Source organism: Crotalus tigris, unplaced genomic scaffold (genome assembly GCF_016545835.1).
Source record: "Crotalus tigris isolate CLP2741 ecotype Arizona unplaced genomic scaffold, ASM1654583v1 scf7180000018759.1681925, whole genome shotgun sequence".
Taxonomy (NCBI): Eukaryota; Metazoa; Chordata; class Lepidosauria; order Squamata; family Viperidae; genus Crotalus; species Crotalus tigris.
This window is the reverse complement of record NW_024097185.1, coordinates 605,482-632,274: the sequence shown is the minus strand read 5'-3', so window position 1 is coordinate 632,274 and position 26,793 is coordinate 605,482. Positions and strand designations below refer to the sequence as shown.

At 39.0% G+C, this 26,793-nt stretch overlaps 1 protein-coding gene across 3 annotated transcripts; it reads left to right on the top strand.

The window, feature by feature from the left end:
- Positions 1-26,398, top strand: LOC120313678 (acetylserotonin O-methyltransferase-like). 3 transcript variants are annotated; one of them, XM_039355816.1, is made up of 9 exons: positions 2-200; positions 2,406-2,538; positions 5,250-5,424; positions 6,487-6,616; positions 10,005-10,073; positions 15,594-15,712; positions 16,490-16,630; positions 16,802-16,924; positions 25,992-26,398. In XM_039355816.1, the coding sequence occupies exons 2-9, from the start codon at positions 2,467-2,469 to the stop codon at positions 26,198-26,200; spliced, it is 1,038 nt and encodes a 345-aa protein (XP_039211750.1). In that variant the 5' UTR covers positions 2-200; positions 2,406-2,466; the 3' UTR covers positions 26,201-26,398. The 3 variants fall into 3 exon arrangements, with proteins under 3 accessions (XP_039211751.1, XP_039211750.1, XP_039211752.1); XM_039355818.1 differs by lacking the exon at positions 25,992-26,398 and adding an exon at positions 19,299-19,453; XM_039355817.1 differs by lacking the exon at positions 16,802-16,924 and having other exon boundaries at positions 1-200.
- The last annotated feature ends 395 nt before the right edge of the window (positions 26,399-26,793 follow it).

The following is a 26,793-nucleotide window of genomic DNA, read 5'->3' as shown; positions in this document are numbered from 1 at the left end:
CCTATGTGTGTGGTCTCAAGATATGAACTTCTCTCTTTTAGTATGTTAAAGGTAGATCCCTTGGGTAAAAGCGTGGGTGACAAGCTGTATAAAAATGACACCCTGGGAGTAACTCAGGGTTCAGAATTTGTCATATGAATACTCTGAACCTTTGCTCTAAAACCTGTTTTCTCCAACCCTTCATGGTCTTGTCTTCTGATGTAAGTATCGTGGTTTTTCTACTACACTACAATGTATGCATATAATAATCATTGCAATAATAGTATTTCAAGTTTATTTTAATATTTTAAGTCTTGGGTTCCACCTTCTTTAATGCTTAAATTTCTATTTTTAAACATTTGTTCTGAAACTAGGTGGTTAGTTCTTGCCCTTCTCAACTCCCCCATCTTTCCATATTCTAATAACTATCTAAATGTTAGCATTTGAAATTTTCTTTGCATATCTTTCTTAGAGAAATGTATTTTTACTATTGTCAGAAGAATAATTTGGGGTTCCAACTTGATTCGGGATTGCATAAGAATAAATAAAAATGAGATTCAGACAGCTGTGAGGAAAAGAGAAATATTTATTCCCAAAAGCAAAGAGTTTACTTCGGGGGCAGCTGCCGAGAAATGGGGCATACTTTTATACTTTCCATTGGGTATGGAAATATCTACGTGCTGATTCTAGATAACATTTGAGCACCATGGGTGCATGTAGGTATGTCATCTATGATATTTATAGTTTATTCTTGTGAACATGCAGTTCTACTGGAAGACCTAATTTAATTAACTCTATTTGTGTTTACAGACCTTATCTTTGATATGTGGATTAGATCTGGGATACGTATTTGAGGGTTTGAAGAAGTTTAAGTAAAAGATTTTCCCCTGTTTGTTATTTTTACTTGATTAACTTAGTTTTAGCTTGACTATCAATTATCTAGTGGAGACGCTGATTTCCAGTCCATTATGAATTCTGTGAATTCTGTTAAGGGAAGATGGAAACAGTATAAAGAATAAAATATATTTCAATATAAAACTTCTCACACTATTTCCCCAATTTCCATATTCTAAAATTTGTTGTTCTTAGCTGTATACATAGACTTAACCCTGATTCCTACATATTTTCCTGAAACAAAAAGTTAGTTCTTTTTTTTCTGCCTTTTCTCTTTTCTCATCATTTCCCATTTTCTCAAATAGTTTAAAGGAAAATTCTCAGAACAGTTTTGACACTAATTTTCCCAAGTCAGATAAGGAGAACCAGGGGACAGGCTCCCTGAAGGGAAAGAAAGCCTTACCTCCTGGGTCCTCAAGAGAAATAAGGTCAGGCAGACATTATGGAATTTATGAGTGGAGGGCATTAAAGACGAGAGGCAGTACAGGTAATCCCTGAGTTACGAGCATTCACTTAGCTCTCGTTTAAAGTTACGCAATAAGCACCCCCTAGTGTTTATGAGTAGCTCCCAAAATTACAAATGTTGCTGCACCACAGTAGTTGTTTGCCTTACGAATGACTGCAGAGGCTCTGCAAAATTCACCCTATTCTCCCCCCTCCCACAACTGCTTACCTCTCCCATTCTGCCATGCCAGATTCACTTACCTTGCAAAAATCCTCTCGATTGCCATTTCTCCTCTCTGCTGCTTTGAGGGAGAGGAGAGTAAATGAAAACTCCTGGGTGCTGTAATATTGCACAAGTTCAGAGAATGGGTGCCTGAACTCTTGAGAGATCATGGACCCCAGAAACTTTTATTTTCAGGGCGAAAAGTGTATGGGATACCTGTTTCCTGCTCCCCCCAACTCTTTTCCATCATTGCTGGAATACTTTTTAGCCAGATGGAGATCTTGGGAAGCCTTGAAGTTCCGTCTGGCTGCAAATGGGGTGCTTTGAAACACTCCATTTAAAAATGCCTCATTTGCAGCCAGACGGAGCGTTCAGCCTCCCCAAGGTCTCTGTCTGGCTAAAAAGTGTTTGAGCACCTATGGAGCACTTTGAAAAGGAGTGAAATGGAGCATTTCAAAGTGCTCCATAGGTGCTCAAACACTTTTTAGCCAGATGGGGACATTGGGGAGGCTGGAAGCTCCATCTGGCTGCAAAAGGGGTGCTTTCATCCTTCCAATATTTTGGGGTGCCCTTAATTTACATCTTTTATAGCTATATCATATTTTTCTTAAGGTGTGCCAACAAGACCTATATACAAGTACACAAATTGCTCATTTACTCCTATCCCTTGGTACCTGCTTTTCAACAAATGGCCGTTCCATGAGAGCACTTGTCCTCTAATGCCAGGGCAGCTAAATTTATTCAGGAGCCATTGTTGAAGGACTTTTGAAAACCTTCTGTGTCCTTGTTTTATCATTAATAATGCTTAACACTCTTTACCTTGGAACATCTTAAGGACACCTATATTTTGCAAATTTTACTTCAGGAATAACAAGTGATCTGGCTGGAAAAGGATCATTTTAGGTCAACGAGACAAGCCAAGAACAATGAGTTCGTCAGAAGAAACTGAAAATATTCAAACATTATTTCAATACCAGCATTCATTTATAATTTTCAAGGTAAGATGGGTAATACTCACAAATATTAAATCTTAACTTTTTCATTTCTCAATTTCTTAATAGTTGTAAAAGCAATAGAATCACCAAAGTTTATATGGTGATGAAATGGCCAGTAATAAATAGCCACAAAATTCTTTCTTGTTGCTTCTGAGCAGAGTTGCTTCACTGGACATCAATAGATTACTTTCCTCACTCAAATATGGTCTTCTTGTGTCAATCAGGAATTAAAATGGGCCCAATTACAGCTTACAAAATGTTATTACACCATGCTTTAGATCAGGGCTTTTCAATCTTTTCACCCATTGTACCACTTTTAGGATATGTCAATATCCGAATACCACCAGTCACCTAGCAAGGTGTCAAAAACTTGATGACCCCCCCCCAAAAGGAAAAAAGTGATGAAGTACAGGTACTCCTTGACTTACAATAGTTCGCTTAATGACTGTTCAAAGTTACAATGGCACTGAAAAAAGTGCCCCCAAGCCACAGCCGAGCAAGACACCTGCCTGCGCACCCAGCGGTGCTCTTCCTCCTGTCCGAGGTTTTCATTGTTGTGAGCATTTCTGTTGAGGATTGGCAGCGGGGGTGGGATGGGGGTGTTTGGTTTTTATTCCCCCCGTCTGCTGGGTGATTGCAGCAGGTTTTGGTCACTTCACATGACCCTGGGACACTGTGACCATCATAAATATGAATCAGTTGCCAAGCATCTGAATGTAAATCACAAGACCCTGGAGATGCTGCAACATTCCAGCTGATCAGCGCTTCTTCTGGGCTCAGCAGAAGCACCAGGATCAGCAACAAGCTCCAGCTGGAGCCTGGCGCTGATCCTGGTGCTTCCGCTGAGCCCTGACAGCCCTGCAGCTCCAGCCATCTCTTGCTCAGGCTTGTGCGGCGCTGCCCCGGTTAAGCTCATTCCCCTCCCCCGCTACCACTTTTCTAGGATGGTCACGTACCACCTGCCAGATGCCAATGTGCCACAGGTGGTACCCGTACCACTGGTTGAAAAGCCCTGCTTTAGATGTAGGTAAATTCCTCAGTAGTTTTTAATAGCCTCTTTTGCTTTTCTATTACCCAGATGATTATAGGTTCATGTTGGTTACAGTTTCCATGTTCTAAGGACTAAATTCTGTGAATAAATCTCTCAGCTAGTTTACTAAATAATTTAGTGACTGTATACCCTTCTTCATGTTTTTAACTCTCATATTGCAACAAAATCTATATCTATTCTATACCTAATATCGCATTTAAGCCTTGATATTTCCTTTATTTGCTAAATTTTGGCTGAAATTATTTTAGGAAATTTTGATTCTGGGATTTCAGCAGTGTTTACTATAGTAGAAGGCAGCTTCAAAATTTCTTCTTGTACTAGTTTAATTACTATTCATAAAGCATTAATTATTCTCTTTTAATCCAGCCAATTGTTATGTCATTAAGAAAGAGATGGAATCATTTTTTTCTGCCATAAAACTTTGCTTCCCCAATGGGATGTTCGTATATTCTATGTATTATCTGTTGTTTTTTTTACTCTAGTCAGTAGGATCACATATTCTTTTCTTCAGTTTTTTCCCCCACTTGGATATATCCCATTAATAATAGCATAGAGCAGGGGTGTCAAACTGCCGGCCCACAGGCTGGATGCATCATCCCAAAACTACGGCCACCCCATTGCTGACAATGGAGAAAAAGCTCTGATACGTCGTGCAACGTCACGTGACGTTGCGAGTTTGACATGCCTGGCATAGAATATATATAAAAAAGATAGAGTGTGAATTGTAATGATATAATGAGGCATTTGTGTTTCTGTTCCCCTTCTGCTTCTCCAAGGATGTTGCTCTTTCTGACTACCTCCCTATCTGGTAGTTGAACACATCATCAGCCATGGTCCCTGCAGCCCTTAAGATTGCTTCTAGGAAATGGACCTAAATAAATAAATCTGGTTGCTATTTCAGTCTCTGTCTCTTTCTTTCTCTGTCTCTCTTTCTTTTATTGTGTGTGTGCATGTGTGTATAGATTTTGCCTGAAACTTCACAAATAAATTGAACAAAGCCTATAACATTAGTTGCTTTATGGGTGTTACTACACCCATTCAGCACAGAGGGGATGTGGCCTCACAAACGAATGGCTCTCTACATATGCCCTTTCTCCTCTTGCTCAATAGCTGGTAGGGTTGGTTAACATGTGACGCCCTGCTTGATTCCTCAGCCAGGTCGGAACACATATTCTTTTCTGCAGTTTATTCCCCTCTTGGATGTCTTCAATAATAGTACAGAGTACATATAAAAAACATGGAGTTTGAATCATAGTGGTATGATGAGATATCTGTCTTTCTGTACCTGTTCCTTCTCCACCAAGGATGCTGTTCTTTCTGACTATCTTCTTTTCTGGTGATTGAACACATCATCAGTCATGGTCCTAGAGGCCATCAAGATTTGCCTAAATAAGTCCATAAATAAGTTGAGCAAAGCCCAGAATTGTACAAGAAAGGAATATTAGTTTTTTATGGGTATTAGTACACCCACATTCAGCACAGAGGGGATGTCACTCCACAAACTAATGGTTGTCTACATAATGCCTTTTCTTGTTCTTGGGGCTAGTTAACATATTTAAGCCTGCTTGATTCTTTCTTCAGTAAACAAATAGATGTTGGGATTGTTTGGATGGGAACTGAGAGAAATGCCACAGCTTTTCTTCCTGCTCTTGCTTCTTCCTAGATCATTTCAACTGCCTCTGAGTTGGGTGTCTTTGATCTGCTGAGGGAGTCGAGGGAACCACTGTCTTCCACAACTGTTGCTGAACACTTGAGCACCAGCCCCATCGGGATGCAGAGGCTGCTGGAGGCCTGTGTGGGGTTAAAGCTTCTAACACTGGAGTGGAAGGATGGAAAAGGTAATCCTATGAAAAGCAGAAAGCAACTGGAATGGCCAACAATTGTTCCATTACTGTGGGCAATATGTGGCTGCACCTGTTGAGCTTGACAAATCCAAGAGTAGGTAGAAGGGGGACTTCCAAAAAACATAGGCCAGAAAGCTGCTATAGTATGTAGTAACTGGGTTTGTGTGTATGTTTGTTAGCATCATACAATATGCTAATAATAATTTAGTCAACAATATAAATACATGTTTGTCAAGAAAAACATTATAATTTACAAATACACTTACTATACTCCACTGGCCAATAGGTGTTTTTTTAAAAAATGTTGATTTAACAATGCAACAGACCTATAGAAAATCCTATTATATGGAGCCTTTTTTTGTTTTAGGGATCAGTTTTATTCCCCTAAAAATCAAGATTATTTGCATCTGTGATGATGATGATGATGATGATGCCTAGACAGATCACTGTAGGTTTTGTGGCAAGGTTTTTTAGAGGAGAGCAGAGAGAACATGACTAGCCCAAGGTCACCCAGCTGGTTTCGTGCTTAACATGGAACAGGAACTTATACACGTAGCCCTTGACTTACAACATTTAATGATGACTGTTGCTGCATCCCAATGGTCACATGATAAAAATTCAGAGGCTTGGCAGCTGACTCGTATTTGTGATGGTTGCAGTGTCCTGGGTTCATGTGATCACCTTTTGGGACCTTCTGACAAGCAAAATCAATAGGGAAGCCAGATTCACTCAACAACCATGTTACTAAATTAACAACTGCAGCAATTCACTTAATAACTGTGGAAAGAAAGGTTGTAAAATGAGGCCAAATTCATTTAACAAATATCTCACTTAGCAACAGAAATGTTGGGCTCCGTTGTGGTAATAAATTGAGGACTAACTGTAATTTAACTGTCCAAGTTTTTAGTCTGATGTCTTAACCATTACACCAAATTTACTCTCATATTATTGTGAAATGCTTGACATAAATACAGCATAATTTGTTTTTAAAGTAGTTTAAGACAATCATGCAAGTATGCCTGAAAGACAGTTACCATTAATTTTGTTTCTTTTTAGATCTTTATGGAAACACAGACTTTGCCAATCTCTACCTGGTCAAATCAAGTCCGAAGTCTCAGTATAATTCCATGAAGTTCTATTCTGAAGTTATATATTCATCAATGCAATATTTGCCTGATGCCGTGAGGTAAACAAATGTAGCAGGAGACTAGTAAACTAGAATAAATAAAGAACATGAAAAGGGATCTTAATACCAGAATTATTAGACTTTTGTCCACAAGAAATGAAGGAATTTTCATATTTTGGATTTTGAATATGACATTGTCACATTTATTTCCTTAATTGTGGAGAAAAGCAAAGTTTTACATTTAGGCAGGAAAAATCAAAGATATAAGTACAGATTAGGTGAGACCTGGCTTAAAAACAGTAACTGTGAGAGGGACCTTGGAGCCTAGTGGACGATCACTTGACTATGAGTTAGCAGTGTGCAGCAGTAGCCAAAAAAGCTACTACAATCCTGGGTTGTATAAACAGAGGCATAGAATCAAGATCATGCGAAGTATTAGTACCGCTTTACAAAACCCTAGTAAGACCACACCTGGAATACTGCAGCCAGTTTTGATCACAAAACTGATGTTTTGTGATATCACAAAAAAGATGTTGAGAGTCTGGAAAATTTTCAGAGAAGAGCAACTAAGATGATCAAAGGCCTGGAGACTAAAACATATGAAGAACGGCTGCAGGACTTGGGTTTGGCTAGTCTGAAGAAAAAAAGAAATAGGGGAGATATGATAGCAGTATTCCAGTATTTGAAGGGCTGCCACAAAGAAGAAGGGGTCACATTATTCACCAAAGCACCAGAGGACAGGACAAGAAACAATGGTTGGAAACTGATCAAAGAGAGAAGCAACCTGGAATTAAGGAGAAACTTCCTGATAGTGAGGACAATCAACCATTGGAACAGCTTGCTTCCAGAAATCACGGGCACTCCATCACTGGAGATTTTTAAGAAGAGGCTAGACAATCACTTGTCTGAGATGGTATAGGTTTTTCTGCTTGAGCAGGGGGCTGGACTAGAAGACCTCCAAGGTCCCTTCCAGCTCTATTCTATATATTATCACTGAATTTCCCTGTTCAGATCAAAGGATTGTGGTCCTTATTTTCCTTCTTTTAGAAAAGTCAAGCAGTAGGACCATTTTCTGCCCTTCTGGGTTGTTTGAGAGTTTCTTTTCTCCCATTTCAAAACATGGGATTTACACTATTGCCGTAAGATCCTACATAGGCAGATCTAAATCTTTAATCAAACCTCAATTAATTGGTGTTAGTTGTTCAATATCAGCATTGGCAGAATCAGGTTGATCATGAAGGATCTTATAAAATTATAATGAGCTGTATCTGACTACTTGGGTGGGAGACTCCCACAACTCTCAGATTTATAGAGAACAGTTACCCAAACAATGAGGGGGGGGAGAAAACTTCAGAAGAGAATTGCTGCCCCATAACTATTTTTTTCATAACAATTGCCAAGAAAACTACATGAACATCTTCATATAATCATCATGGGCCCAACTCGACTTAAGGAGTTATTACCCTAATTGGGACACTTAAAGACAGTATCATTTTTAATAAGAGAATCACTGATTAATCCTTATTAAATTGGAATTCACTAAATCATATATGCCAAAATGAAAATACAACAGGAGTAAATTATAGACAGCCATTATGATGCTCCTCAGAATTTCCCCTCTATTTTCATTGGTTCCATCATTAAAAAGCTTTATACAAGACAAACTGGAACAGAAACACAAACCCTAATAATAAAAGCAAGTAGAGCAAACATTTAGAATTATGCCATGGAGTCATTTTACTAAGATGAAAAACTGAGATTAACAGGTAACTTTTTATAAATAGGAAGAATTAATGGCTTGAACAAGGTTTTAAGATTTTTATTCTGGGATTTAACAAAAGTCAGATAATTTTTCAAAGTAAGATAAACAATGAAAATACTAGTGTATTTTAATAATCTGTTTTTATTTTTTTAAATGATATTTATCCAGATTGTTTTTAATTGATATTTCTCCAGATGGTTTATTGTTTATATATTTATTCTGTATACCAGAATAAAAAATAAAATTGTAATTGACATGAAAACAGTAATTATTAGGTGATTCTGCAATCAAAAAATACATTTAAATGTTCCGTACAAAAGTAATTTAGATCACAAGAGACATATTTAAGTTAAAGTAAAATGAAAAGCAGCAGTTGCAAAGAGAAAAATTCAAAATAAAAAGCACAGAAATCAGGAGAAATATAAAACATTTTTGGGTGTCACACAGTTCTTAAAATATGAAAATGTCAGTACGTTCCCTGTTACAGGTAGCCCTCAAGTTTTGGCAGCAATAAGATTGAAATTCCTATCACAAGGTCATGCAATCATAAAGCATGCTGTCACATGACCATGTTGCTTAGCAACTGCAATTCTAACAGTCTCAGTTGCCATCATTATATGAGGACTGCATAGATCAATAAACAAGGACCTCATGTGATTGCGACTTCCAGCTTCCTGCCAGCTTTCCCATTGATTTTGCTTGTAGGAAGCTGACAGGAAACATCAGAAATCATGACCACTGCATAGATGCTGCAATGGCTGGAACTCCAAGGACCAGTCATAACTGCCATTCATTTAATACAAACTTTGAATGTTCGCTAAACAAATGGTCGTAACCTGAAGACTACCTGTATATCACTCCAATCTTCATCAGGTAGACCTTACCTATCTTGTTTGCTAACTAGAATGATGATCCCTGTTTACAACATTGAAATTCTACAATGAAAGGAACCATTTGACTTTTGCCACCAAATGACAAGAGAGGGCTTATTGGAAAAGATCTGAAGTTGGGAAAGATTGAAGGGGAAAAGGAGAAGGAGAGGGCAAAGGATGAGAGGGTTAGGCAGTGTTATCAATAAATGATCATGAGTTTGGGCAAAGTCTGGGAAGACAATGGAGGACATGAGACTTGGTGTGCTATGGTCCATTGGTTTGCGAAAAGTAGGACAAAACCTAGTGACTGAACAACTATTTATCCAGTGTAAATCTTAAGACAAAAAGATTGTTTTTGTTGTTATTGTTTTGTACACTATTATTTGTAGTGTTTTTTCCCCTACAAATCCATCAACAGTGAATTCAAAAGCCTGTTGAATTGCCCCCAAGTCTTTCTTTAAACTAAAAATATTAAAAGAACTTTTTCCAAAAAAGAAAAACACAAAAGATTCGTAACTTTAAAAAGGAGAAGTGTAATAGTGGGTTGGGTTTATTGCCTTCATCCGGGGAGTTTCTTCAAGTAAGCAACCTAATTTACCAGCCTGGTGTTCTTTATAGCTTATTTCTTGGTAGAGATGCATTAGATCGTACTGCACTGTACTTGAGAGAGTGAAAAAGAACTGGCTTAATGAAATGTTTAGAATAAATTCTGAATTATCAAAATACTGTAAGACATTCAGGATCTACTTCTATGCAGAAGAAAATGCCAGGATGATTGTCTTGTTCCTTTCTAACTTTTTTAAAATTCTTTTAGGAAAGGAAAAAATCAGATTCCATCAATATATGATGCTCCCTCAAACAAGACTTTTGAGGCCTTTTACAGGTAACATTATAATTTTAGAGAATGGTCATTAAATAGAGTAATTGTTTTGTGGGCAACTGATCAATATGATTATCCTTTTTTTTATTAAAAGTTTTACAAATTACAATATAAACCTACCCATCCCCCCCTCCCCCACTTCCCAGAGCTGATTACAGGGTAACAAATAAACAAACATAGTCTAGCTAACATAAACCAACTAAACTATCAATCAAAACCATAATACACTTTAACTCCTTCTCAAAACAAATATTAACAAATTAAGACAAAAATAATACCATTAATACTATTAATAATTATCTAAAATCTATTCAAAAGCCAGATAATACTTTTCAGTTTCATACTTCTTCTGAATATAATCAATCCATCTTCTCCAAACCATAATATATCTTTCTTGTGAATGATCCTTCAAATAGGCGGAGATTTTCGCTATTTCTGCTAAATTAGACGCTTTACGTATCCATTCTTCCAAAGTAGGCAATAAGTTTTTCTTCCAATATTGCCCCACCAATAATCTTGCAGCAGTTATGAAGTTCAACATCAAATTAGTTTCTTTAACATCCAAATCTACAATAATACCCAACAAAAATAATTGCGGAGCAAACTTTATCTTTTTCTTAAAAATCTTTTGAATATTCCACCAAATCTTAATCCAAAAAGCTTTAATATCTTTACAAGTCCACCAAATATGAAAATAAGTTGCATCTAAATTTCCACATCTCTAACATTTGGGCTGTAATTTCGGATACATGTGGGACAACTTTTGGGGATCCAAATGCCATCTATAAAACATTTTATAAAAATTTTTTTTTAAATTTTGTGCTTGAGTAAATTTTACATTTCTAACCCAAATTGTCTCCCATGTATCCAGTAAAATTGGCTCTTGGATATTTTGTGCCCATTTAATCATACAATCTTTAACTAACTCCGTTTCAGAGTCCAATTCTATTAAAGCATTATAAATTCTTTTTATATGAAATCGACTTTGATCTTTAATCTGTTTTACCAAATTCACATCCTCTAAAATAATACCAACCTTTTTATCTATATTCCACCTCAATAACAACTGATTATAATAAAACCAAGAATATACAATATTTTCTTGCTTCAACTCAGTTAAAGGCTTTAATTGCCAATGCTGCCCAACCAAACTAAGTAATTCCTTATAAGAAATCTTATCCAAATTTACTCCCCTAGATACTCCCTCTATCACGTGTCCTGGAACCCCCCAAATTGGAATTTTATAATTTAACCTATAGTAATACTTTTTCCAGACACGCAGCAAGGCACTTCTCAAAATATGGGTTTTAAAAACCTGATCCACTTTTTTATCATAAATTAAATATGTGTGCCATCCATATAATAAATCCCATCCCTCAGGAGATAGGATATTCTTATTTGTTAAGTTGAGCCAATCACTAATCAAGGTTAAAGCTACTGCATCATAATACAATTTTAAATTCGGTGCCTTTAATCCTCCTCTTTCCCGTGTATCCTGCATAATTTTAAATTTAACTCTCGGCTTTTTCCCTGCCCAAATAAATTTATTAATCCCCTTCTGCCATTCTTCCAAATTGGCATCTTTTTTCAAAATAGGTATCATCTGGAATAAAAAAAGAAACTTTGGAAGTATATTCATTTTAACTGCCGAAATTCTCCCCAACAAAGATAATTGTAATTTTTTCCAATCATTTAAATCCTTTTGCACTTTTACCCATAATATCTCATAATTATTTTTATACAATTTAACATTAGAGGACGTTAAATAAATTCCTAAATATTTGATCTTTCTCACTATTTCAAAACCTGTTAATTTAACTATAATATCCTTTTCCTTCATAGACATATTTTTCGATAATATTTTAGTCTTATTATTATTTACCTTAAACCCAGAAACCTTCCCATACTGAAGTAAAATTTCAACCAAATCCCTAACTGAATCTGTCGGTTGAGATAATGTCACAACCAAGTCATCAGCAAAAGCTCTCAACCTATAATCATTCTTATTTATTTTTATTCCCTTTATTCTAGGTGACTCCCGAATTTTAATAAGTAAAATCTCCATGGTTAAAACAAATAACAATGAGGATAAAGAACATCCCTGTCTTGTACCCTTTTCAATTTTAAATGCTTCTGTTAAACCCCCATTAACTATAATTTGTGCCGATTGCTGTTGATATATTGCCTTAAGGGCAAATAAAAATTTATCCCCAAAATTCATTTCCTCTACTACTCTTGAGTAAAAATTGCCAATTTAATTGATCAAAGGCTTTTTCAGCATCTAAAAAAAATCAAAGCCGCAGGGATTTGATTGTTCTTGTCCAAATACTCAATTAGATTAACAATTTGTCTAACATTATATTTCATATATCTTCCAGATATAAATCCAGATTGATCACTATGAACCAGTTGCTTCAAAACTCGCATTAATCTATTTGCCAATATTTTTGAGAAAATTGTATAATCTGTATTCAAAAGAGATATAGGCCTATAATTTTGGGGCTAAGTCAAATCTTGATCCTCCTTCAGAATCAATGATATGAAAGCCCTTCTCCATGATGGAGGTACCTCTGCTCCCAATAGAATATTATTTAAAAGTTCCTTCAATGGTTCTATCATTTCTTCAGATAACATTTTATAATAAATTTCTGTTAATCCATCTGTACCTGGAGCCTTACCAACTTTCAATTGTTTAATTGCCCAAATAATCTCATCAGAAGTAATTAAACCATTAATCTCATCTCTTTGATCAGAAGTAAGTTTAGGGAAATGTGATTCCTGTAAATACTTTTCTATATCTAAAACATGTATGTTTTCACTGGCATATAACTTTGAATAAAAATCTAAAAAACTCCTTTTAATCAAATTTTGTTGATAAACGTCTTTACCTTTATAATTTATTTTTTGTATAATCCTTGATTTCTGTTTCTTTCGTAGTTGATAAGCCAACCACCTACCAGGTTTGTTTGCATTGCAAAATATGTTTCATATACTTCAAATTAATTGCAATCTGATCAGCTATTAACATATTAAATTGCTCCTTAAGCAAACTAATAGAAACCTTTAAATTATTATCCAATGGATTTAAGATAAGAGCCTTTTCCTTAGTTTTAATCTCTGATTCCAACTCTTTACGTTTCTGCATCTGTTTACGTCTATACGCATTATTCATATGAATCAAGACCCCTCTCATATATGCTTTATTGGCATCCCATACCATTGGCATCGAAGTACCCTTATGCATATTCAAAAGAAAAAATTCCTTTAAATAATCTCTGCATCTCTGTACATTCCCCTCAAATCTGAATAAATTTTCATTCAATCTCCAAGTCCTTCTATTCCCGTCTTCAGTAGATAACTCCATCCATACAGGACTATGATCTGACAATATTCTTGGGAATATCTTAGCATTCTTCATCCTAGAAAAAAGATCATTAGTAATTTAAAAAAAGTCAATTCTGGAATATGATTGATGCCTGTCCGAAAAGAAGATAAAGTCTCTTTCTTCCATACTCCGTTCACGCCAAATATCTTGAAGTTCCAAATCATCCTTCAAGTCAAAAAAAGCCTTAGGTAATTTTGCATGATTAGGAGATTTAAAAGAACGCTTCTTGTCTTTACTTGAATCTAAAATGCCATTCCAGTCTCCCATCATAATTACTGATTTATAATCCAATTGAGTTATTTTCTGATGTAATATCTTATAAAAATATTTTTGTTGTTGATTAGGAGCATATAGTCCAATGACAAGACTTCTCTTGCCATTTAATAATAAGTCAATAATAACATATCTTCCTAGTGAGTCAGAATCAATTAACTTTGGTGATAAGTCTTTCCTCACATAAATAACTACACCTGCTTTTTTCTGCAGAGCAGAGGCTGTGAAATGTACTCCCAACCGGGAGTTAATCAAATATTTTTCGTCTTTTAAAGCAATTTGAGTCTCTTGCAAACATATAACATCATACTTGTGTTGTTTCAAATAGTAAAATACTTTCTTTTCTGTGGTGAATTCAAGCCATTAACATTCCATGTCAGAAACTTTGCCATGTCTCATGGCTTGAAACCTTTGGAACAGTGCATCTAAATCTGCGGTTGAAGACCTCTTCGGTCTTGTTCCTCCCACTGGCTCAGAGGTAGCCATCTGTGTTGTAACACCAGAATCTACCTTTTGTTATATGATTATCCTTCACAGTGTCATTATTTTCTCTATCATATGTTCTTGACCCATCATGTTCACCATATTCAACCTCTATTTTATGGCACTGGAATCTAGTTATGGCAGATCTAACTGACCAGGCATTTCTGTTTATATACAAAGCACAGGTGTGCAGTTAGAGCACCTTTGCAAATGTGCTTTGTTTCAAGAATATTATAACATTTTCCACTGAAATGGTAGGGCATTATTTAAATAATGCTGTAAAAAGAGTTCCTTTCATGCAAACATAAATAGATATGTAAAACAATAACAACAATAGTATTCTGGAACCTGAACTAAGATGCCTTGTATATATTGATATATTCCATCAATATATGGCTCTCCCTCAAACAAGACTTTTGAGGCCTTTTACAGGTAACATTATAATTTTAGAGAATGGTCATTAAATAGAGTAATTGTTTTGTGGGCAACTGATCAAAATGATTATCCTTCACAGTGTCATTATTTTCTCTATCATATGTTCTTGACCCATCATGTTCACCATATTCAACCTCTCTTTTATGGCACTGGAATCTAGTTATGGCAGATCTAATTGACCAGGCATTTCTGTTTATATAGAAAGCACAGGTGTGCAATTAGAGAACCTTTGTGAATGTGCTTTGTTTCAAGAATATTATAACACTTTCCACTGAAATGGTAGGGCAGTTTCATGTATCACATGCAGATTTTTCCAGATCCTGATCAGCATCATTTAAATAATGCTGTAAAAAGAATTCCTTTCATACAAACATAAATAGATATATAAAATAATAAAAACAATAGCATTCTGGAACCTGAACTAAGATGCCTTCTAGTTCTGGTCCAGATAGCATAAACTCAACGAAAATGGTTTTAAACAAATATTTATTGTCCAGGAATTCTAAGCAGAGACTTACTATGCTGTAGATGTGTCCGGTCTTTGCATATCTGTCCATTTTTTGTAGGTAAAAAAGTGGTAATTCCCCATATCAACTGAGCATAGTTACAGATGCTATCCTTGCGTGTATATGCTTGGTTTTACAAATGGATTTTTACAACCCTTACACTTAGCCCGGACATACTGATAAACTTTTTAACTCCTCCCACTGTCTAGATAAGCTATAGGATTAACTAACAACTGAACTACATTACCCAGAAGCCATCTCTTAAGGAAATGGCATGTAAGCCTTTAAATGCTACATATTCTTACATACAGTTCTCTCAATGATACAACATTAACCCTGTAAATGCTAAATACTCTAACACAGTTCTAGGTGGCTACAATCTGGTCCAGCATAAATAGCATTTTATAAAGTTATATTGAGTGATGTTTGTTTTAATTCTAGGTCAAAGGAAGAGTTAAAAACCTTCTCCAATTTCATGAATGAGCTCTGGTCTGTGCTAGGAAGAGAAGTGCTTTCTGCCTTTGATCTGTCCCAGTTCCCACTCATTTGCGATCTGGGTGGTAAGTACCGCCAGTCCTTTCCCCTCTTCTTCACATGTTGGGCCAATGGACTGGATGGTTTCTTAGCTTCTCTTACAAATCTTCTCAAATGTATGTGGAAAAGGAGAAATCCTTAGGAGATCAAAAACCACTTTGAGATGTCTGTAGCAGACTTTGAGAAATAGTCCTGTTTTAAAGATGGTTAACTGTCACTCTGGCCTGATATGATAATACAGTCAGTGGAGAATTTGGCAGAGGCTGCTTGAAAAGGGAGACATTTCTGAAAAGAAAACAGTGTACTCTTCCTCCCCTTTTCCAGTGCTGACCATAGATGGGAAAAAAATGAAATCAGAGAATAGCAGGCTGATCAATAAAGGACCCTTAAACTGGATTTGCCCGGAAACATTTTGGAGATGTAAGAGACCATGACTGAAGCTGATGTGGGATTTGGTGCCTTCTGAGATGATGTTCGGTTTTTGTGTCTTCAAACTGCATCAAAAGACATTATTTTTGATCATTGTGACTAATCAGTGCATCCATCCTAAGGAATTCTCATAGCACGGAAGGACCATATGAAAGTTGAGAATCAATTGACTCAATCTCTGTTCTTTTTCCCTATTAGCATTTGTTTTCGATGATATGAAGCATAGCAAATTTGGAAGAAGTTGTCTCATTTTTGATATTATTAGATTCCAATTAATCTCAGAAAAATAACAGGCAGGGTAACTTCAGGGAAAAAAGCTGGACATATGCAAAGTTTTGTTTTGTTACTTAATTACATTTTGTTCTTTCTTTAAGGAAGCACAGGTGGCTTACCTAAGGAACTGATTTCACTCTACCCAAAATGTACTGTGACCGTTTTTGATCTCCCTGAAATAGTGGAAGCATCCAAGAACCATTGTTTTTCTTCAGAAGAGACCCGGATCACTTTCCATGCAGGTAAAGGATGTGATGCAATCTTCCTTGTGGGTTAAACTCATGTCTTGCTAAGCACAAGAAACTTTCACATACAGACTGGATTCTGTGATTTTTGAAAAAGAGAAAACAGATTATTCTGTCAGAATAATCTGGAAGATATGTAATAAATGAGATTTTACTTATTTTTTGTAGGTGATTTTTTTAAAGATCCCATTCCTGAAGCAGACCTGTACATTTTGGCCAGGACTCTGCATAACTGGTCAGATGAGAGTTGTTTGCAGCTGTTACGCAAAGTATACCAAGCCTGCAAACCTGGTAGGTATTCTTTAATCAGGAAAAGTTAAATTTGCTAGGGAACTGGCAAAGTTCATACTTGGCTCAAGTTTGGACTGCCCTAAGTCTAGGGTCATTTCAAATTTACCATCCAGTTTTCCTGGGCCTTCAACTGGCATCTTAAAATAATTAATTCAGCTGCAGTGCTGAAAAAATTGTGGTTCCAGAGTGATTCTTGCAGCTATCTCTTCTGTATAACCCAAAGGGCCTGAGTTGTGCAGATCAGATTCATTCATATTTTAGTGGCTGTGGTTCAAATGAATAAGACTTCTCATTGTGACCCTGTGACTCTTTACTGTTTCTTGGCCTCTACTGCCTAGATATATGTTTTAGCAATCTTTCTACACTTGCTGAAAAAAATGACTAAGTTGCTAAGTAATAGCTTCTTTATAGTGGAAAAATATAATAATAATAACAACCCAGTAAGGCATTACATTGATGTGGTTGTGGGGCTTTATGCTCTCAGGAAGATGAGAGCTATGCCAGAAGTTCAACCATACTGGACAGGTCTCATCAGAGGAGTCAGACAAAGAATGTGTCTCCCATAAGAAATATGGTGAGATGTATATTACAGAAACTCTTACCAGCTTGGTGGTCACCAACATTGACAGACTCTACTTATGAAGGAAGATAGGTGGGCTTGGAATGTTGCAAGTACACTAGATAGTTGTATAAGAAAAAAGGTCATTGGAAGAATATACGAAGGAGGATAAGGAATCACTGAAACTAGTACATCATGAGGGCTTACTGGAGATACCAAAGTGGCCTGTAAGAGGGATCAAATACAGGTAGTCCTTGAATTACAACCATTCATTTACTGATAGTTCAAAATTACAATGGCACTGAAAAAAGTGACCTTTGACCAGTTTTCACACTTTTGACCATTGCGGAATCACCATGGTCCTGTGACTAAAATCTGGGCACTTGGCAATTGGCATGTATTTATAACAGTTGCACTGCCTGGAGGTCATATTATCACCATTTGTAACTGTCCCAGCTAGCTTCAAACAAACAAACTCAATGGAGAAGCCAGATTTGTTCAATGACAGCATGATTCACTTAATAACTGTAGCCAATATCTTAACAGCTGTGGCAATGAATAAGCTAAAACTCACTTAAGAATTGTCTTGCTTAGCAATGGAAATTTTGGGCTCAGTTGTGGTTGTAATTCAAGCATTACTTGCAAAGAATAAAAAAGAGAAATGGCAAAACATAGTATTACACAGCCAGTACACTAAAATATAAACTATCCGGAAAAGCAGATAACGGGACCTGGCAATGGCTAAGAGCAGGAAAATTGAATAAAGAGACAAAGGGGCTAATTCTGGCTGCACAAGACCAAGCTTTAAGAACAAATGCATTCAAAATCAATTGGATATCATTAGGGATGTACAAGTTAAAAATATGATTTATAGAGAATACATCCAAAGAGTGAGAAAGTTGCTAATGACAATATTGAAAGGGGGAAACACCATCAAAACTGGCCCATATACTGCCGGAATTTTAACTGGACATAAGCTGAACTGGACAATTTGGACTGAAAAACAATAAAACTGATGACTATTTACTATGTCTTACAACCCCATAATAATATTGATAGATTATACTTCAAGTCAAACAAACTGTCAAGGAAGTAGAGTATGCTTTGGCTGATTATATATAAAATAACCAATAACAAAACATGAATTTTGATATATTATATTTTGATATAATATATGGGAGAACGATGGCTCAGTTGTTAAAGATGCTGATCTTGTTACCTGGAAAGCTGACAGCCAGAGTTTGAGATCTGAGTGCCACATGATGGGGTGAGCTCCTGCTACTTGCCCCAGCTCCTGCCCACCCAGCAGTTCAAAAGCATTCAAATGCAAGTAGATAAATAGGTAAGACTTCAGTGGGAATGTAACAGCATTCTATGCAGCTCAGTGTATAGTCATGCCACATGACCACAGAAGTATTTTCAGATAATGCTGGCTCTCTTGGCTAAGAAATAGAAATGATCACCACCCCCTCTAGAGTCGGTCACAACTTGACAGAGGAAACCTTTACTGTTATAATATAATATAATGAAACACAAACAGAATTTTGCAAAGAAAATCTTTAATGGTCAATTTCTACAGAAGATTGAGGGGAAAGCCTTGGAAAATAATTAAAATATCTCCAAATTGACAAAATTTCCAAGAACAACAAATTGGTTTGTATTGACCATTGGCAGGAATAAATATAACATGTTTGAAAGAAGGATTCATAACGCAAAATTTGGGCATTTTCAAAATATTATGTAATATTCATTGGGCTGTGAAATAAATAGCAATATTTTCTCACCTCTAAATCTTTGAAATATATTTTGAAACAGGTGGCGGTGTCTTAATAGTGGAAATGCTTCTTGATGATATAATATAATATTTATAACAATTGCACTGCCTGGAGGTCATATCATCACCATTTATAACCTTGCCAGCTAGCTTCTGACAAGCAAACTCAATGGAGAAGCCAGATTTGTTCAATGACAGCATGATTCATTTAACAATTGTAGCCAATATCTTAAAGCTGTGGCAATAAATAAGCTAAAAGTCACTTAAGAATTTTCTTGCTTAGCAATGGAAATTTTGGGCTCAGTTGTGGTTGTAATTCAAGCAAAGAATAAAAAAGAGAAATGACAAAACATAGTATTACACAGCCAGTACACTTTTCTAGCCAAAGCCAGAATTGAGAAGATAGCAACAGACAGCAAATGCCAACTCTGCAAAAAAGCTGAAGAAACAATGGACCACCTAGTTAGTTGCTGCAAGACTATCACACAGACTGACTACAAATAACAGCATGACAAAGTAGCAACAATGGTGCATTGGAATATGTGCAAGAAATACCATTTGCTACAAGCAAAAACTGACCACAAAATAGACAAAAGTAATGGAAAATGCAGAAGCTAAAGTGTTCTGAGACTTTAGAATTCCAATAGACAAGCACCTGCTACATACCATCACACTTAGCACCTGCTGATAAGAATATAATATATGGGAGAACGATGGCTCAGTTGTTAAAGACACTGATCTTGTTACCTGGAAAGCTGACAGCCAGAGTTTGAGATCTGAGTGCCACACGATGGGGTGAGCTCCTGCTACTTGCCCCAGCTCCTGCCCACCCAGCAGTTCAAAAGCATTCAAATGCAAGTAGATAAATAGGTAAGACTTCTGTTATGTCCTGAGCCTGTGAAAGCAGGCTCGGGGCATTGCAACGGTCCCGGGCAGGTGCAAGCTGCCCGGGACCAGACTGGCTGTCGCCAGCACTCATGCGCATGCGCGGGTGCAAGCGCGCCAAATGTTGCAGTTTGGCCCGGGAATTGCCTATAAAAAGGGCAGGGAGATTTGGGCGTTGTCGGCGTCTTGTACCCAGTATGCTGAACAGAAATAAAGAGGTTCCTGAGAACTACAACTGCTTCTCGTGTCATTGCCATTTCGCGAAGGACTTAACACTGGCGACGAAGGTGGGATTGCCTTACATCGACTGAAGACAGGTGTAAGCTTACCCTAGAGTCCTGAGCAGTAGGAACGGCGTCAACTCAGCAGCTGCCCGCCAATCCAGTGAACATCGGGGGTAAGCTGGCGGATAGACCCTTCCTTTTCTACAAAAATGGCAAAAGTTGGAAGACTTTCAGAATTCGAGGTCTCGCATCCGGAAAGATGGGAGTCCTACGTAGCCAGGGTGGAAAACTATCTTAAAGTCAATCAAGTAAGAGAAGATAGTTTAAAAGCCGCCACCCTGCTGTGCGTTTGCGGTCAAGACGCATTTGAAATCGCTGAAAACATAGCAGCAAATGTACCTCTAGAATCTGTTAACTACACAGATCTCAAAAAACTACTAAAGGAACACTTCCAGCCCAAGTTGTCCATCATCGCTTGGCGCCACACCTTTGAACAGAGGGATCAGCAACCCGGAGAATCAGCCAGAGAATGCATTGCTGCGCTGAGAAAAGCTGCTAAACACTGTGAGTTCAAGGATCTAGAAGAACGGCTGAGAGACAGATTTGTATGCGGACTGAGGCATAGAGAATTGCAGCAGAGGCTTTTCGCTAAAGAAGACTTATCATTCCAAGATGCCTTGAGAGAGGTTACTGCAGAAGAGGCACCGGGCGGCGCCATCAAGACCATGAGGCTGATCAGAAGCACTCCAGAAGCTGTGTCCGTGCACCAGGAAGGAGTCCAAAGGAACCCAGAGGAGGATCCTGACGATGAAGTAGACTGTCTCTACCCCACGAAAGAAGGGAAACAGAAGGAAAGCTCTTCAGCTCTCCCCAAGTGCCTCAGTTGTGGAGGTCGCCACAAGAGGACCAACTGTAGATTCTGCTCCGCTATCTGTAGGGCATGCGGAAAACAGGGACACATTGCAGCTGTGTGTCTGGGCCGTCCGAAGGTACAACCTCGGGAAGAATTGCGCCTGAAAGGTACCAGGGTCCCCAGCCAAAACAGGGTGGGTTTCTGTGCTTCGCGAAGAAGCATTTATAGGACAGGCACACACAAGCCCATTAAGAAAAAGCTATCACTTAAAGTGAAGCTACAAGGGATTCCATTGGCTATGGAACTGGATACGGGGTCTGCCCTTTCAATCATTTCCATGCACACATTTAGGAAGATTTGTTCTGGCAGCGGATTTCAGGCCAAGCTGAGGCCTTCCAACATTGTGTTAACAGACTTTCAAAACTCCAGAGTGTGTGTTAAGGGGGAGGCCACCCTTAACGTACAGTATAAGGATTTTGAAGGTCCACTAGATGTAATAGTAGTAGGGGGTGAACGAACGAGTCTCATAGGACTCGATTGGTTTGAGGCCTTGGGAATACACGTCACAGGGCTCAATAGCTTGCAAACAGTAGACCTACAAGAAGTCTGCAAAGAATTTGCAGATGTTTTCAGCGCACAGCTGGGCACGTACAAAGGACCCCCTGTGTCACTGAAATTAGACCCCACTGTCACCCCTATCAGAATTAAAGCAAGAAGGGTTCCTTTTGCCTTGAAAGGTAAAATTGACACCGAATTGGACAAATTGATTCAGCAAGGAGTTTTAGAACCTGTCGACTCCAGTCCTTGGGAGACCCCTATTGTCACGCCCCTTAAGGCAAATGGGGACATTCGCATCTGTGCAGATTACAAATGCATTCTGAATAAGGCATTGCAGCAACATGCCTATCCTGTTCCTGTGGTCAGTCATATTCTGGCCTCCCTCAAGGGGGGGCGTGTTTTTGCAAAGCTTGACCTAGCTCAGGTGTATCAACAGTTGCCTGTTGATGATGCTGCTGCTGTAGCTCAAACCATTGTGACCCACAGGGGGGCATTCAAGGTAAAGAGGTTACAATTTGGAGTAAATGTTGCTCCTGGAATTTTCCAAAGCATAATGGAAAACACACTACGGGGTATACCAGGGGTTTGCCCCTATTTTGATGATGTCTTAATTGCTGGAGACTCTACACACAACTTAGCTGAGAGATTAAGGGCTGTTCTGCTGAGGTTCAGGAAAACGGGCCTCAAACTTAAGAAGGACAAATGTAAAATTGGGGTGCCTTCTACAGATTTTCTGGGATTCAAAATTGATGCTACCGGGATTCACCCTGCTGAATCCAAATTGAAAGCTATTATGCATGCTCCTAGGCCAAAGTCCAAGGCCGAACTACAGGCTTTTCTGGGCCTTCTGAACTTTTACAACTCCTTCCTTCCAAACAAGGCTAGTGTAGCCAAGCCTCTTCATAGGCTCCTGGTCAAACAGGCAGTGTGGCAGTGGTCACAAAAATATGAAGCAAGCTTCAATGAGATTAAGGCCTTACTCACTTCTAACAGTGTGCTTGCACATTTAAATGAATCCCTTCCTGTGTGCATCGCTTGTGATGCTTCTCCTTATGGGGTGGGAGCCGTACTAAGCCACCTCAGACCGGATGGAACTCAGGTTCCTGTTGCATACTACACCAGAACCTTGTCTTCAGCAGAGCGAAATTATGCTCAAATTGACAGAGAGGCTTTAGCTGTTGTTGCTGGAATCAAAAAGTTCCACGATTTCCTATATGGCAGGCATTTCACGATCTTCACTGACCATAAGCCTTTGTTGGGGCTGTTTACCACACATAAACAAACTCCCCAAATCATCTCCCCCAGAATGCTGAGATGGTCTATCTTTCTGTCTGCCTATGATTTTTCCTTATTTCACAAACCTGGGAAAGAAATGGGCCATGCTGACGGCCTCAGTAGATTACCCCTGCCAGTAATAGAGGCTGACCCTGCACCAACAATCAATATCCTCTCCATTCAGGCCTTGCCTGAGTCCCCTTTAGATGCCAGGGATGTGGCTGCTGAATCTGCCACAGATCTCACACTTTCTCGTGTCCTATCTTGGGTTTTATCTGGATGGCCAGAGAGCTGTCCAGGCACTGAGTTTCAGAGTTTCTGGTCCCAAAGGAACGAGTTATCCACTTTCCAGGGTTGTCTGCTTTGGGGGAGCAGAGTTGTCATTCCTGCCTCAATGAGGACTAGGGTCTTAGTTTCCCTGCACAAGGGTCATTCTGGCATTGTATGTATGAAGGACCTTGCGCGCAGCCATTTGTGGTGGCCTGGATTAGACAGAGACATTGAGGCTAAGGTGCATGCATGCCACCTTTGTCAGCGCTCACGCCCTGAAATGCCCCAAGCTCCTGTACATAGATGGGAGAAAACACAGTCTCCATGGTCTAGGGTGCACATTGACTACGCTGGGCCCTTTCAGGGTCAATTCTTCTTGGTCCTGGTTGACAGCCATTCAAAATGGCTTGAGGTTGTACCTGTCTCTTCCACCACCACTGCAAAGACTATTCAAGTACTGAGGTGGATTTTTGCTGCACACGGGTTTCCTGATGTCCTTGTATCTGACAATGGCCCTCAATTCATTTCTTCCAAATTCCAAGCTTTCTTACAGGCCAACATGATTCGTCATGCCACCTCTGCGCCTTTCCACCCGTCCACCAACGGTATGGCTGAACGCATGGTTCGCATCACCAAGGACGCTTTGAAGAAAATTACCTATGGAGACTGGCATCACAGGTTGGCTGACTTCCTCCTTTCTTATTGCACTACACCTTCCACTTCTACCAGGAGGAGCCCAGCTGAACTTTGTTGGAGCGCAAACTGACCACCAAGCTTGACCGGTTGCACCCAGACTGACTACCTTCCACAATCACATACCCCAGGGCACCTAGACAACTGCTTGTGGGTGCCCCGGTTTGGACTCGTAACTACGGGCCTGGTCATTCATGGGTCCCTGCCACTGTGTCCAGGGTCACAGGTCCTTTGTCCTACGAGGTTTCCCTGGACGACGGTCATGTCCTGTGATGACACATCGACCAGCTCCACACTAGACGGGACCTTCCCACTGAGACTCCTGGTTCTTTTCCAGGGGAGGAGGGGGACCCCTTTGGGCAAAGGGAAGAGTGCGGGCTGCCGCCTATCATTAACGAGAGAACTACAGACAGCTCATTCTGAGATTCCGCGAGTGCTCCAAACAGAAATTCATGGAGCCCAACTAGAATTCAGGCACCAGTGCCTACTCCAGCCAGGGAGTCACCCCGGGGGCATAATCACTACTCACCCGCATCACTCAGTACTCCAGTCAGGGAGGATATCCGGGAGCGTCCAAACAACCCACACCCTGCAAGAGAGCTGGCACACATTCCGTCTAGTTGGCCCAACACTGCCCCTGTCCCTAGAAGGGGGCAAGCACACAGGGAGGTGGTCGAGGAACCGAATCCCGACTACAACACCTCTGGCATTACTCAGGGGACAACTGAGTTTTGGGACAGTACTGAAACCCCAGCAAGCCCGGGTACAGAACGGGAACACGGGGAAAGACAACTTCTTGACAGGTCTAGGACAGACCTGGGAGGTTCTAAAGAGTTGCCCAATAGTGACAGTCACTTAAGAGGGCCAGAGAGCCTGCAGCCAGGCAGGACAACCAGGTCAAACAGAGAAAGAAGCCCTGGCCTGACGAGCCCGGTGGGTAAGCAAGAAGGCCAGGCATTGGAGCACAGTCCTTGGGGATCACCAGGGCCTAGCAAGGGAGACAAGCATACATCACCCCTCAGTCAAGGGGTACTTGGAAGGTACCCAGAAGTCAGGAGGTCACAGAGAGCTAAAAGATCTCCTAAGTATTTAGAAGATTTTGTAACCCTACTGGCAAAACAGAGTTAACAGAGAGTATTCCTGTACACATAGGAAATAGAATACTGGGAAACAATAGAAGCAAAAGGATAACTGGTACAAAGCTAGTATGGGTACCATACTCGTATTGGGTTGTATATTATTATTTGTATGATCATAGTCTTAGCCGGGGGGGAAGGGGTGTTATGTCCTGAGCCTGTGAAAGCAGTCTCGGGGCATTGCAACGGTCCCGGGCAGGTGCAAGCTGCCCGGGACCAGACTGGCTGTCTGGCGCGCCAAATGTTGCAGTTTGGCCCGGGAATCGCCTATAAAAAGGGCAGGGAGATTTGGGCGTTGTCGGCGTCTTGTAACCAGTATGCTGAACAGAAATAAAGAGGTTCCTGAGAACTACAACTGCTTCTCGTGTCATTGCCATTTCACGAAGGACTTAACAACTTCAGTGGGAATGTAACAGCTTTCTGTACTCCTCAGCATATAGTCATCCTGGCCATATGACCACAGAAGTATCTTTGGACAACACTGGCTTCCTTAGCTAAGAAACAGACATGAGCACTGCCCCTAGAGTCAGAAACCTTTACTGTTATAATATAATATAATGAAACACAAACAGAATTTTGGCAAGGAAAATCTTTAATGGTCAATTTCTACAGAAGATTGAGGGGAAAGCCTTGGAGAATAATTAAAATATCTCCAAATTGACAAAATTTCTAAGAACAACAAATTGGTTTGTATTGACCATTGGCAGGAATAAACATAACATGTTTGAAAGAAGGATTCATAACGCAATATTTTCAAAATATTATGTAATATTCATTGGGCTGTGAAATAAATAGCAATATTTTCTCACCTCTAAATCTTTGAAATATATTTTGAAACAGGTGGCGGTGTCTTAATAGTGGAAATGCTTCTTGATGAAGACAGGAGAGGGCCTTTAGCAGCCCACATCTACGCCTTGTTAATGTTGCTCTACTTTGAAGGGAAAGAACGGTCAGCAACTGAGTTGAATGTGCTCCTCCGCAAAGCTGGTTTCCAAGAAGTTGAGTTAAAGAAAGGAAGCCTCTTTCATATTATTTTAGGAAGAAAATAATGTTGTCCACGATTTCTTCCTGTTGAATGTTTAAGAGGAAATTGCAGTAATCAAAGCCTTGATTTGTTAATTACAATTACACTATTTCTTTCCCAGATTACACCAATTACATAGCTGATCCTTTTTTTCCCACAAAATGTTTCACCATAACTAGCAATAAAGAGATAGAGAAAACTCTTATCATATGACAAAAAATAATCTTCATATAGGTCTTCTTTCCATCTTTAGGGTCAAAGACAATCTTCTTACACACATTAAACAAATGACAGAGTACAGGAGAAAATCTGAAAGATCCGGATCAGGACTTAACCCACATATATTGCTTTGCTAATTCAGTATTGTTAGCTTCTCTAAAAAGGAATTAAACACTAGAAATTCTGCAACACACAGGATGCAATAGGTGCTCCACCACCGTGCCTGATGGTTGATATGATATGTTTTTGCTGATATGCCAAACGTGGCACTGTGCATTATGGCCAGACATCTCCACTTTGGTCTCATCTGTCCAAAGGACAGTGGTCCAGGAATATTGTGATTTGTTCAGATGGAACTTTGCAAACCTAAACCTTGCCACCATGTTCTTTTTAGAGAGA

Excerpts from the sequence above, each read along its gene's own strand:
- LOC120313678 (XM_039355816.1), top strand. The coding sequence starts at position 2,467 with ATGAGTTCGTCAGAAGAAACTGAAAATATTCAAACATTATTTCAATAC. Across the intron at positions 10,074-15,593 it reads ACTTTTGAGGCCTTTTACAG|GTCAAAGGAAGAGTTAAAAA; the intron begins GTAACATTATAA and ends TTTTAATTCTAG. Across the intron at positions 15,713-16,489 it reads ACTCATTTGCGATCTGGGTG|GAAGCACAGGTGGCTTACCT; the intron begins GTAAGTACCGCC and ends TCTTTCTTTAAG.